Source organism: Nerophis lumbriciformis, linkage group LG25 (assembly GCF_033978685.3).
Source record: "Nerophis lumbriciformis linkage group LG25, RoL_Nlum_v2.1, whole genome shotgun sequence".
NCBI classification, from domain to species: domain Eukaryota; kingdom Metazoa; phylum Chordata; class Actinopteri; order Syngnathiformes; family Syngnathidae; genus Nerophis; species Nerophis lumbriciformis.
The window spans coordinates 31,379,078-31,394,302 of NC_084572.2; the positions used below are offsets into that span (position 1 = coordinate 31,379,078).

The window sequence follows — 15,225 nt, forward strand, 5'->3', positions numbered from 1 at the left end:
GCCAGTTCAGTTTTACTTTCGTTCTGCATAGCCTTCCCTAAGCTTCAATGCCTTTTCTTAGGGGCACTCACCTTTTGTTTATTTTTGGTTTAAGCATTAGATACCTTTTTACCTGCATGCTGCCTCCCGCTGTTTCCGACATCTACGAAGCAATTAGCTACCGGCTGCCACCTACTGATATGGAAGAGTATTACACGATTAATCTGCCGAGCTCTAGACTGCACCGACACTCAACAACAACACATCATTTGCAGATTATAATTACTGGTTTGCATAAAATATTTTTAACCCAAATAGGTGAAATGACAAAATCTCCTACGGCACACCAGACTGTATCTCACGGCACACTAGGGTGCTGCAGCACAGTGGTTGAAAACCACTGATGTATTTTAGAAAAATAAAACAATTATATGACTTCTTTAATGCGCCTTACATATGAAAAATGTATATTTTATTTATATATGCACCTTATTGCTTTTTTATCCTGCACTACCATGAGCTTATGTAACGAAATTTCGTTCTTATCTGTGCTGTAAAGTTCTAATTTGAATGACAATAAAAAGGAAGTCTAAGTCTAAGTCTAAGTCTAAAAAAGATAAAAAATAGAATCTGTTTCACTATATAAACGTTTCAGTCGGGGAACCATGTTCAAGAACCAATTAAGTTCGAAGATCGTGGTTCTACTGTATATGTTAGCACAGTATTTTTCAACCTTTTTTGAACCAAGGCACATTTTTTTCATAAAAAAAAATTCGGAGGCACACCACCAGCAGAAAAGGTTAAAAAATGAAACTCCACCAGGTTGTCGTGCCTTATTTTGAGTTTGTTGTTGTTTCCTATGTGTAGTGCTTTAGTTCCTGTCTTGCGCTGTTATTTTGGTGACTCTTCCTGTTTTGTTGGTGTTCTCCTGTAGCAGCTTCACGCCTTCCTTTGAGTGCTATTGCCCGCACCTGCTTTGTTTTCGCAATCAAGACTATTTAAATTGTGCGTACGCTATCCTTCTTTGTGGGGACATTGTTGATTGTCATGTCATGTACGGGATGTGCTTTGTGGACGCCGTCTTTGCTCCACACGCTGTAAGTTTTTGCTGTCGTCCAGCATTCTGTTTTTGTTGACTTTGTAGCCAGTTCGGTTTTACTTTTGTTTTGCATAGCCATCCCTATGCTTCAGTGCCTTTTCCTAGCGGGACTTGCCTTTTGTTAATTTTTGGTTTAAGTGTTACATACCTTTTTTACCTGCACGCTGTCTCCCGCTGTGCTCTGCATATTGGGATCACGACAAACCATCCTCGACGCGTTACGACTTCTACAAAGCAACGAACTACCTGCTGCCGCCTACTGATATGGAGTATTACATGATTACCCTGCCAAGCTCTACATAGCACAGGCACTAGACATCGGCACATTATTATGATTATTGATTTGCAAATAATTTTTTTTGAACCAATTAGGTGAAGTTGCATCATTTCCCTCGGCACAGTGGTTGAAAATCACTGTGTTAGCACATGCTATTTAGCACGTGCTTATTATGGATGCTTTTATTTTTCAAACAAAAGTACAAAGGTTCCCGCGTCGACAAGGCCCGCGTACATCGGGCCCTTTAATATAGGACAGGGGTTGGCAACCCAAAATGTTGAAAGAGCCATATTGGACCAAAAATACAAAAACAAATCTGTCTGGAGCCGCAAAAAATTAAAAGCCATATTACATACAGATAGTGTGTCATGAGATATACATTGAATTAAGAGGACTTAAAGGAAACTAAATGACCTCAAATATAGCTACAAATGAGGCATAATGATGCAATATGTACATATAGCTAGCCTAAATAGCATGTTAGCATCGATTAGCTTGCAGTGACCAAATATGTCTGATTAGCACTCCACACAAGTCAATAACACAAACAAAACTCACCTTTGTGCATTCATGCACAACGTTAAAAGTTTGGTGGACAAAATGAGACAGAAAAAGAAGTGGCATAAAACACGTCTTAGAAAGTCGGAGAAAGTTGTACATGTAAACAAACTAAGGTGAGTTCAAGGACCGCCAAAATTAGTAGGACAAAACGGCGCTCGCCAAATACTGGAATCAGTGAAGCATGTTTAATATAAACAATGTGCTTTATAACAATTAGGGAGGTTTGTGTCATGTTTGTCCTCCTACAGAAACCATAATAGAACAAAAAATATATTTTTTTCCACTCATCTTTTTCCATTTTTCATACATTTTTGAAAAAGCTCCAGAGAGCCACTAGGGCGGCGCTAAAGAGCCGCATGCCGATATAGGAGGAGGCCTTACCTGATCACGTAGCCTTTGCAACGAGCACGAAAGCGTGTCAGGCAGTGTCGGAACTTGACAAAGTTCTTGCGGATGAAGTACATGCGCACGTATCTCTGCAGCGTGAGGGCGGCGATGTTGAGCAGGCGGTCCCGCTTGCTTTCCAACAGCTGATGTAGCTCTTCTTTCAGGAAGATCTAAACACACACACACATGAACCTGTACAGCGGTCCTCACCCTGACCTTGCGTGAGCGCACGTCGGCTGACCTTGCTGACTCCCAGCTGGAAGGAGCCGACCTTGACGGGGCCCAGTTTGCGCAGCACGATGGCGCAGTTTTCTCCGAGGGCGGGCGGCGTTTCTTTCATGCAGAGCAGGGCTTTATACCTGTTTGAAGGGCGTCCTACTTAGTGAGCGTGCGTACATTTTGCTGAGGATCACACCCACCTTGAGAGGAAGCCGTCAAAGGTGAGCCTGACCGGGTAACCCTCCTTGCGGATCTGGATGGTCTCCATGATTCCGGAGTAACGCAGCTGCGTGCTCACCAGCTCTGTGTCAAACAGTCCGGCCTCCTGCACATGTGACCAGATATGCACACTCACTCATACTCGTCAGTGTTGGTTTTCATTTCTTGTCAATACCTTTAGGTGGTTTGGCTTGATGCACCGCACAAAATAAGGGTTACACCTATAAGAGGGAAGTACAGTGAGTACAGAGTGAGTCAGTGGAGTCCTCTGACCCACAGGCTTCGCTGCACATCATAAAAAAGGTTTGGAGGTAAATTTGTATGAAGCTTGGCAAACTCCAAGGATCCCCTCTATTGCAAGGTCTATAGAAATGTGCATATTTACACTTTTAGGGTTGGGCGATAAAATTATATGATATATATATATATATATATATATATATATATATATATATATATATATATATATATATATATATATATAGTCTTGTGATTTTTTTCCCCACACATACATATATATATATATATATTTATATAAATATATATGTATATATATATTTATATAAATATATATTTATACATAGAAATATAAACAATATCAATAAAAATGCGTTCAATACAACGATCATATGTATGGATTTTGTTTTCGTCGGAAGAAAGCGAAAGTTGCAAATTATATATATATATATATATATATATATATATATATATATATATATATATATATATATATATATATATAAATATGTATAGATATATATATACTGTGTGTATATCAGTGACGTGCGGTCACTAGAGGCAGGTGAGGCGGGGCCTCACCTGCCATCATGGAAAGAAAAAAATGTAAAAAGAAAAAAAAATTATTAAATTGTTATATGTATCCAGTGATTATACTATAAAGTTATTTTCCATTTAACTTCACCAGTTTTAGATTATTTTTATTCAAAATCGCTGAATTTGCACATTTGCCGTTCAAATACTGAGAAGAGACGGTGCGGTGAACAGCAGCCAGTCGAGGCGCGTCACTCAGTGCCTCAACATGGACGGACTCGGCTAACTGCTGGTCTGCTGTGCAGTGAGACTGTATTGCTATATGAACTATATTATACATTTCCATAGTTTAGTTAGCTGAGGTATATAATGTACAGTGTATTTTGTCAACAACTGTATGTGTGTAAAGTATTTCTTGTGCTGAGCGATCATAAAACTGCTGCGAAGACGCACTGGCTGAGGCACGCGTAACCACGCCTCCTGGTGCTTAAGACACGTTCGCCGCAGACTGCACCCACCGACGGGAACGCCACACCAACCAAAGCCCACACCCAAACCCTCCACGTGCAAGACCGAATCCACCCAAAAAAAGTCACTTAACAAGAAGCCAAAAAGTGCAAAAACAACATTGCTCGCGCCGGAGGAGCCGTGAACGACTGCAAGGACACTACATTAGGTACACCTGCAGACTGCAGCACGGATTTCATATTTCATTCATTCACAACTCCTCCACACCGAACACCACTGTACCCGCACTTATAAGTAAAAGGTAAGACCATAATAACGTTTTTTTTATTAAATGTGCTTTTTTGTGTGCTACAGTTTGTATGTGTAAAGTTAAAGTTAAGTTAAAGCAGGGGCGTCACTAGCTTTTAAGGACAGGGGGGGCTTTGCCCCCAGGAGATGCACAGGATGCGAGCGAATGTTACGCACGAGCACAAAACTTCACAAACGGCTAACAAAGACTTAGAAATTATTCATTGTTATTATTATTTAAAAAAAAATGCACGGGACGAAATGAAATGCTCCCCGGGACGATGGCTTTTAACCATATATTTTCTTTTTCTTTTTATGTATTTATTCATTTTACATTTTATATTAAATGTCTTGGTTTTTCCTCCTTCTGAAAATCCTATTAAATGTTTAACAAGCCATCCTATAATAATAAAACAGCTATTAATGTAACAATACAATAAAACAAATATATTTAATTATGTTTTTTTCATTATTTTAAGAGCCCGGGATTGAACCCAAGACTACTCAGGACCTTCGTATTGTGAGGCAGACGCACTAACCCCTCTCCACCGTGCTGCCCATATACATATATATACATATATATATATTATATATATATATACACACACAAACACACATACAGTATATAATAAAAAGTAAGTCTAAGTCTATTGATATCGCTCAAGTGTATATATTGATATCGTTTTATCTCCCAGCCCTACAAAAAGCTATGCTAGTGTTGCTAACGTTTGTGCCCTTACTGTGCCACTCCTTAATGTTATGTTGTTGTATCTACGACGTTGGACAAGTGCACAGTCACAGTATATATGTCAAAAGCTACTTGGAGACACACAGCTCATTAGCATTAAAGCTACAGACACACACAGGAGGACTAACTGAAAGCCCTTTTAAGCCGTCTAAATTCCAGCATCAAGGCTAACATACGTCCAATACACTATCATGGAGAAATAGTTTATTATGGGACCTTTCATCCACGGTTAAATGAAATAGTGCTAGCTACCTCTCCATCTTCTCCAGCAGCTCCTGCAAGCTGCTCTGGAACTTTGCACTGACCGTGTTGGCCTGGAAGCGGCGAGCCGTGCTGCTGCGCCGCGCGTGGGAGCGCTGCAGGGACACGACCTCCGAGTGTTTGAGGAAGAGGTCGGACACCATCTGTGGACACGCACAATGTAGGGACTCGGTCAGGGGTGTTAACATTAACATTTTTAAATTACTATTACAAAAAAAAAGAGAAAAAAAGGGGAATAAAAGAGCAAATAGGTGAAATGTAATGAAAAAAATGTTGCAATATTTACACTAGTAACACAAAGCTGCCATGCATTCTGTTGTATATATTTCAACTGTCATTGCTCAATAAATAATAATGAATCAAAATCAATGTTGGTAATAACTATTGACCTTGCTTCACATGAGATATTTCACTTTTATGTGGAAAGTAGTGCATATTTTGTGTGTTTGCCATATAAATAACAAGGTTTTCTTTGACAAACAGGGAGATAAACATAATAAAAACATTAAGAAAAAAAACGACAGATACATCTTAAGTTGATCAAGAGCAGGGGTCCCCAAACATTTTGACTCTATATATATATATATATATATATATACATATACATACATACATATAAAATAGGTAAATAATATATTACCTATTGATAATATATTACCTATTTAATATATATACATATTAAATAGGTAATATTAAATTATATATATATATATTAAATAGGTAATATATTATAAATAGGTAATATATTATAAATAGGTAATATATTATTTACCTATTTAATTATATATATATATATATATATATATATATAATTAAATAGGTAAATAATTACATGATTGAAATTTTGGTTTATTATAGTTTTTGAGCAATGACAGTTTTAAAGAAATCAGGCTAAATGCCTCATGGATCCATAAAAGTGTTAAAAATGTGTCATATATCTATCTATATATATATATATATATATATTATTTGAACTTTTAAAATGTGTTTATAAAACTATTTATACAACTAATATACATATATATAAATTAGTTATATAGTGTTTTATATATATATATATATATATTAGTTATATATACATATATATACACATATATATATACGTATATATATGTTAAATTGTTTTATATATATATATATAACTATTTATATAAATAATGTATATATATATATATATATACATATATATTAGTTATATAAATAGTTCTATATATATATATATATATAAATTAGTTATATAAATAGTTTTATAAACACAACATTTTAAAAGTTCAAATAATATATATATATATATATATATATATATATATATATATAGATATATGACAAATCTTTAACACGTTTATGGATCCATGAGGCATTTAGCCTGATTTTTTTTTCAAACTGTCATTGCTCAAACACAATAATAAACCAAAATCTAAATCATGTAATTATTTACCTATTGAATATATATATATATATATATATATATATATAAATAAAGACAACATTTTATAAGTTAAAATAATATATATATAGATATATATGACACATTTTTAACACTTTTATGGATTCATGAGACATTAAGCCTGAATTTTTTTTTAAACTGTCCTTGCTCAAAAACAATAATGAACCAAAATGAAAGTTGGTATGAATTATTGACATATTTAAGGCTCCAATCATTTCACATTAAATATTAAATTCTGTAAAAAAAAATTGGGGAAATTATTGCATAATTTGTGTTTTTGCCACAAAAACTGGGTTTTCTTTGAAAAGGACCTTTAATGTTTATCAAAATTGTGGGGAATATTGAATATTGTATTGTTTTTAAAAATGGGAATTTTTTTAGCATGTGGCCCTGAGTGAAAAATTTTGGACACCCCTGCACTCAGTGGACTACTGGTAAATAAAAAAATACGAGCATCTCACTCTGTGTTTGCTCTGGATGAAGAGGTCCAGGACGTCCTGCCGGACCGTGTCAAAGTTTTTATCCAAGAACTTGTGCACCTGGGGGGGCCCAAAACCATTAGGCGACATTTACCAAAGACACGAGGAACGGACGGCGAGGCACCTGATAGGTGACGTTGCCGGCGTAGTGCTTGAGGGTGAACTCTGGCAGCGCCATCTTGGGCTTGGCATAGAGGGGGTCGTTACCATGGTGATAATGGCACTTCTGCAGGAAGGTGTGGTCGGTTGCCTGGCCACGATCGGAGGAGGTCAAGTTAAAGTCAGGATTGGGAAGAAGCGGCCAGAATGACGGGCGAACCTGAGGGAAGCCGCACTGATCGTCCAGGATGCGCAGTATCCCATGAGGCTTTGCGGCGATGAGGTCCAGGCAGGCCTGGTTGTGGTTGAAGGCTCGCTGCTGCCACTCAATCTGCTCCCGCATGTACTCCTCCTGATCAAACACACCTGGGGTATGGGGGCGTGTCCATGGACAACTAGCACACACCTGGCTCGCTGGCAACTAACACTTTACTTGTTAGCTTGCTACTAAAATGCTAATTGCTAGCTGAAAACTGGCGTGCTAATGACCAGCTAGTACCTAGAGCAGGAGTCGGCAACCCAAAATGTTGAAAGAGCCATATTGGACCAAAAATACAAAAACAAATCTGTCTGGAGCATACTTGCCAATCTTGAGACCTCCGATTTCGGGAGGTGGGGGGTGGGGGCGGGGGCGTGGTCGGGGGTGGGGCGTGGTTGGGGGCGTGGTTAAGATATATATATATATATATATATATATATATATATATATATATATATATATATATATAAGAAATACTTGACTTCCAGTGAATTCTAGCTATATATATATATATATATATATATATATATATATATATATATATATATATATATATATATATATAAAATAAATACTTGAATTTCAATGTTCATTTACAAACTACAACTCACAAACACTTTAGAGTTAGGCTCCACCATCAGAATGTGTACTTAAACTTATAAAGATCACATGGATATTATTCAGTGAGTTGATTCACCAAAACTAACCTGTTATACAGGAGGAAAAGGCACACAGGACGTTCCAATTGTTCACAGACTGGTCGCGCTCATCAGAATGACAAGCCACTTCCGGTCTGCAGGTGATAGCATTCAATTGGGAAGAAACGCCCTACTGCCCCCTACTGACCAATGTGAATACTGATAAATGTGTAATGACAGCTCCAAAAACGAATTCAAACCACAAAATTAAATAAATAAATCAACACAAAAATGTGACACATTATGGGTGGGTCACATATGCATGTACAGTAGATGGCAGTATTGTCCTGTTTAAAAGTGTCACAACATTGCTGTTTACAGCAGACGAACTGCTTTACGGTAGACACTGTTGTTGTGTGTTGTCAACACGTCACTCAGGTCCGCCTGAATTTCGGGAGTTTTTCGGGAGAAAATTTGTCCCGGGAGGTTTTCGGGAGAGGCGCTGAATTTCGGGAGTCTCCCGGAAAATCCGGGAGGGTTGGCAAGTATGGTCTGGAGCCACACAAAATTAAAAGCTATATTACATACAGATAGTGTGTCATGAGATATAAATTGAATTAAGAGGACTTAAAGGAAACTAAATGACCTCAAATATAGCTACAAATGAGGCATAATGATGCAATATGTACATATAGCTAGCCTAAATAGCATGTTAGCATCGATTAGCTTGCAGTCATGCATTGACCAAATATGCCCGATTAGCACTCCACACAAGTCAATAACATCAACAAAACTCACCTTTGTGCATTCACGCACAACGTTAAAAGTGTGGTGGACAAAATGAGAAAGAAAAAGAAGTGGCATAAAACATGTCCTAGAAAGTCGGAGAAAGTTATACATGTAAACAAACTACGGTGAGTTCAAGGACCGCCAAAATTAGTAGGACAAAACGGCGCTCGCCAAATACTCGAATCAGTGAAGCATTTTTTATATAAACAGTGTGCTTTATAACAATTAGGGAGGTTTGCGTCATGTTTTTCCTCCTACAGAAACCCTATTAGCACAAAAAAGTATTTTTTTTGCCCTCATCTTTTTCCATTTTTCATACATTTTTGAAAAAGCTCCAGAGAGCCACCAGGGCGGCGCTAAAGAGCCGCGGGTTGCCGACCCCCGACCTAGAGTGTTAATTGCTAGCTGACAACTAGCGATAGCTAGCTGGAAACTAGAATGCTTATTGCTAGTTGACAACTAACGCGCTAATCACCAGCTGGCAACTAGTGCGGCAATTGCTAGATGGCGACTAAAATGCTAATTGCCAGCTAACGACTAACACATTACTTGTTGGCTGACAATTAACAAGAGTGCTAATCGCTGGCTGACAACTAACACATTACTCGTTAGCTGGCAACTGGAATGCTAAATGCTAGCTCAAAAATAGCATGCTAATCACCAGCTAGTACTTAGACTGTTAATTGCTAGCTGACAACTAGCAATAGCTAGCTGGCAACTAGAATGCTTATTGCTAGTTGACAACTAACGCGCTAATCACCAGCTGGCAACTAGTGCGGCAATTGCTAGATGGCAACTAAAATGCTAATTGCCAGCTAACGACTAACCCATTACTCATTGGCTGGCAATTAACAAGAGTGCTAATAGCTGGCTGACAACAAACCCATTACTCGTTAGCTGGCAACTAAAATGCTAATTGACAGCTAACGACTACCACATTACTCGCTAGCTTGCAATTAACAAGAGTGCTAATCGCTGGCTGACAACTAACACATTACTCGTTAGCTGGCAACTGGAATGCTAAATGCTAGCTGAAAACTAGCATGCTAATCACCAGCTAGCACTTAGACTGTTAATTGCTAGCTGACAACTAGCGATAGCTAGCTGGCAACTAGAACGCTTATTGCTAGTTGACAACTAATGCGCTAATCACCAGCTGGCAACTAGTGCGGCAATTGCTAGATGGCAACTAAAGTGCTAATTGCCAGCTAACGACTAACCCATTACTCATTGGCTGGCAATTAACAAGAGTGCTAATCGCTGGCTGACAACTAACACATTGCTCGTTAGCTGGCAACTGGAATGCTAAATGCTAGCTCAAAAATAGCATGCTAATCACCAGCTAGCACTTAGACTGTTAATTGCTCGCAGACAACTAGCGCACTGATCCCTAGCTGGCAACTAAAACACCAATCGCTAGCTGAAACAACTAGCGCGCCAGTTGCTAGCTGACAACTAATGCGCTAATCACCTGCTGGAGACTAGTGCGTTGATTGCTACCTGGCAACTGAAACGCTAACCGCTAGCTGACAACAGGCGTGCTAATCGCCGGCTAACGACTAACACGTTACTCGTTAGTTGGCAACTATCAAGAGTGCTAATCGCTAGCTGACAACTAACACTTTACTCGTTGGCGTGCTACTAAAATGCTGATTGCTAGCTGAAAACTGGCGTGCTAATGACCACCTAGTACCTAATGTGTTAATTGCTAAGTGAAAACTAGAACGCTTCTTGCTCGTTGACAACTAATGCGCTAATCGCCAGCTGGCAACTAGTGTGGCGATTGCTAGATGGCGACTAAAAATGCTAATTGCCAGCTAACAACTAACACATTACTCGTTGGCTGACAATTAACAAGAGTGCTAATCGCTGGCTGACAATTAACAAATTACTCGTTAGCTGGCAACTGGAATGCTAATTGCTAGCTGACAACTCGCGCACTAATCCCTAGCTGGCAACTAAAACACCAATCGCTAGCTGAAACAACTAGTTGCTCATTGACAACTAATGTGCTAATCGCCAGCTGGCAACGAGTGTGGCGATTGCTAGATGGCACCTAAAATGCTAATCGCCATCTATTGATTAACCCGTTACTCGTTAGCTGGCAATTAACAAGAGTGCTAATCGCTGGCTGACAACTAACACAATATGGTTATTTATTGATGTCACATGTTGTGTTGGCTCAATGTTCTTGTGTGTTTCAAGACATGTATGACCTCTTGACTGTAAATACTGTAACACATGTTTCCTGCACTTTAGTCTAGAAAGTTCTAACGCAGACAAGAAGTTCTGCCTGACCTGCTCCTGCTGGATGATGACTTTGCCGAAGTAGAACTGCAAGGTCTCGTTGGCGTAGTTGATGCACAGCTGCTCAAAACTGTTCACCTGCAGCTCCTGCGGGGTGAAGACGGGAGACTTTGAAGGCGCGATGGCGAGCGCTGGGAAAATATGCAAAAGGCGCTTCCCCCGGCGTGACCTCGAATCCATAAATATCCAGGATGGCGATGGAGAGCGCGTGGTTGCGGGGGTACACGCGTCCGTTGATGCGCTCCGTCAGCCAGTTGAAGAGCAGCGAGTAGAGGATCTTGGCAACAGCATCTCTGGGACACACACACACACTCAACATGGTTTCTATGGAAACAAGGAAACCTGGTTTCTATGGAAACAGAGGGCATCTGAAAAAAAAAAAAAAAAAAAAAGACACCCCGACACCCCCCGAGCCTTGACATCCTTTGTTCTGGCACGCCTCCATCAGAGACTCCTCACTTTTTCTGCACTTTTTTGGGGATCAAAACGTAGTTTTTACTGTACTTCAACGTAGTAAAAAATACTCCATTGTACTCCAGGAAGTCTTTTATCAATCAACGACAAAGTTAACTCATCTAAAGTGTAGAATATTCTTCCAGATCAGTGGATCTCTAACTTTTTTTTTTCACCGTCAGAAACAACTGACATTAACACACAGTAGCGTAGTAGGCCCAAGTATTCATTAAAAACAGGGCAGATGTTTTATTCAACATATATATATATATATATATATACACACATGTATATAATAGCCTTGTTACACATTTGCAAAAAAAAACAGTTTTTATTGAATTTTTTTACAGAAAGATATAAATAATTTGCTTGGAAATCGTAGATTTTAATGTCAAGATGATATTTCAGTGTTTATTTTTGATAACCAACAAAAAAAACGCTTGGTACATCAGATCATATTTTAGTGTAGAACAAATGCATGTGAAGTGAAGTGAATTATATTTATATAGCGGGTATATCACATCATTTTATGTGACGCGTCACATCATTTTATGTGACCCGCCATTTCATTTTATGTGACCCGCCATTTAATTTTATGTGACCCACCCTAATTTTATGTGACCCGCCATTTCATTTTATGTGACCCGCCATTTCATTTTATGTGACCCACCCTAATTTTATGTGACCCGCCATTGCATTTTATGTGACCCGCCATTTCATTTTATGTGACCTGCCACATCATTTTATGTGACCTGCCATTTCATTTTATGTGACCCACCCTAATTTTATGTGACCTGCCACATCATTTTATGTGACCCATCACATTATTTTATGTTACCAGCCACATTATTTAACATGACCCGCCACATTATTTTATGTGACACACCACTTAATCTTATGTGACCCACCACTTCTTGTTACATGACCCGCCATTCCATTTTATGTGACCCGTCACTGCATTTTGTGTGACCCACCACATAATTTTATGTGACCCACCACTTCATGTTATATGATCTGCCACTCCATTTTATGTGACCCGCCACTGCATTTTATGTGACCTCGCCACATCATTTTATGTGACCCACCACATCATTTTATGTGACCCGCCACATCATTTTATGTGACCCGCCACTGCATTTTATGTGACCCGCCACATTATTTTATGTGACCCGCCACTCCATTTTAAATGACCCACCACTGCATTTTATGTGACCCGCCACTGCATTTTATGTGACCCGCCACATAATTTTTATGTGACCCGCCATTTCATTTTATGTGACCCGCCATTTCATTTTATGTGACCCACCCTAATTTTATGTGACCTGCCACATCATTTTATGTGACCCATCACATTATTTTATGCTACCAGCCACATTATTTAACATGACCCGCCACATTATTTTATGTGACACACCACTTAATCTTATGTAACCCACCACTTCTTGCTACATGACCCGCCATTCCATTTTATGTGACCCGTCACTGCATTTTGTGTGACCCACCACATAATTTTATGTGACCCACCACTTCATGTTATATGATCTGCCACTCCATTTTATGTGACCCGCCACTGCATTTTATGTGACCTTGCCACATCATTTTATGTGACCCACCACATCATTTTATGTGACCCGCCACATCATTTTATGTGACCCGCCACATCATTTTATGTGACCCGCCACTGCATTTTATGTGACCCGCCACTGCATTTTATGTGACCCGCCACTCCATTTTATATGACCTGCCACTGCATTTTATGTGACCCGCCACTGCATTTTATGTGACCCGCCACATAATTTTTATGTGACCCGCCATTTCATTTTATGTGACCCCGCCACATCATTTTATGTGACCCACCACATCATTTTATGTGACCCGCCATGTCATTTCATGTAACCCGCCACTGCATTTTATGTGACCCACCACATTATTTTATGTGACCCTCCACGTCATTTTATTTGACCCACCCTAATTTTATGTGACCTGCCACATAATTTTATGTGACACAACACTTGATCTTATGTGGAACCCTCAAGTTGCTGGCACGGCCACTCTACCAACCGAGCTATACCGCCCCAATAGTGTGTAGACTAAGTAAGTAGGAGTAGTAAGTAGTGAGCAGCATTTAGCCAGAAAGTGCTATTTTATTTCTGGTCTTTTGCAGGCCACATATACGACGTGGTGGGCCATGTAAAATTATGTAGTGGGTCGTGCAAAATGACATGTCGGGCCAATTAAAATGATGTGGTGGGCCATGTAAAATGATGTGGTGGGTCATACAAAATGACGTGGCGGGCCACTATAAAATTAAGGGACAGGCCACCATAAAATGAAGTGGCGGGCCATGATAAAATCATATGGTGGACCACGTAAAATGAAGCAGCAGAACACATTAAAACGATGTGGCGGGGCACATAAAATTGAATTGTGAGGCACACTGAAATGATGTGGCGGGGCACGTTAAAAAGAAGTGGCTGGCCATAATAAAATTATATAGCGGGCCACATATGAATTATGTGATGAGCCACAATAAAATTAAGTAGCGGGCCACTTAAAATGATATGGCGGATCACATAAAATGAATTGGAGGGGCATGTTGAAACTATGTGGCAGGTCACATTAAATAATGTGTCGGGTCACATAAAATTAAGTGACGGGTCACGTAAAATGATGTGGCGGGTCACATAAAATGATGTGGCGGGTCACATAAAAAGATGTGACGGGTCACATAACATGAAGTGGTGGGTCACATAAAATGAAATGGCGGGTCACGTTAAATAATGTGGCTGGTAACATAAAATTAAGTGATGGGTCACATAAAATGATGTGGCGGGTCACATAAGATTAAGTGGTGTGTCACATAAAATGATGTGGCAGGTCGCGTAAAATGATGTGACGGGTCACGTAAAATGACGTGACGGGTCACATAACATGAAGTGGTGGGTCACATAAAATGATGTGGCGGGTCACGTTAAATAATGTGGCTGGTAACATAAAATTAAGTGATGGGTCGCATAAAATGATGTGGCGGGTCACATAAGATTAAGTGGTGTGTCACATAAAATTATGTGGCGGGTCACGTAAAATGATGTGACGGGTCACGTAAAATGACGTGACGGGTCACATAAAATGAAGTGGCAGGTCACATAAAATGAAGTGGCGGGTCACATAAAATGAAGTGGCGGGTCACATAAAATGATGTGGCAGGTCACATAAAATAAGGGTGGGTCACATAAAATGAAATGGCGGGTCACATAAAATGAAGTGACAGGTCACATAAAATGATGTGGCGGGTCACATAAAATGATGTGGCAGGTCAAATAAAATTAGGGTGGGTCACATAAAATGAAATGGCGGGTCACATAAAATGAAGTGGAGGATCACAAAAAATTATGTGGCGGGTCACATAAAATGAAGTGGTGGGTCACATAAAATGATGTGGCGGGTCACATAAAATTAGGGTGGGTCACATGAAAT

General features: G+C 39.3%; 1 protein-coding gene across 1 annotated transcript in view; it reads right to left on the reverse strand.

Annotated features, from left to right (window-relative positions):
• myo15ab (myosin XVAb) overlaps window positions 1-15,225 on the reverse strand; it is a 136,940-nt gene that overhangs the window by 97,051 nt on the left and 24,664 nt on the right. The window contains exons 19-28 of the mRNA XM_061984205.1: window positions 11,465-11,588; window positions 11,287-11,382; window positions 7,523-7,654; window positions 7,328-7,453; window positions 7,186-7,263; window positions 5,269-5,420; window positions 2,917-2,962; window positions 2,723-2,847; window positions 2,545-2,662; window positions 2,298-2,473 (exon numbers count right to left, since the gene is read on the reverse strand). Coding sequence (XP_061840189.1) covers window positions 2,298-2,473; window positions 2,545-2,662; window positions 2,723-2,847; window positions 2,917-2,962; window positions 5,269-5,420; window positions 7,186-7,263; window positions 7,328-7,453; window positions 7,523-7,654; window positions 11,287-11,382; window positions 11,465-11,588 — 1,173 coding nt within the window. The remainder of the gene's footprint in view (window positions 1-2,297; window positions 2,474-2,544; window positions 2,663-2,722; window positions 2,848-2,916; window positions 2,963-5,268; window positions 5,421-7,185; window positions 7,264-7,327; window positions 7,454-7,522; window positions 7,655-11,286; window positions 11,383-11,464; window positions 11,589-15,225) is intronic.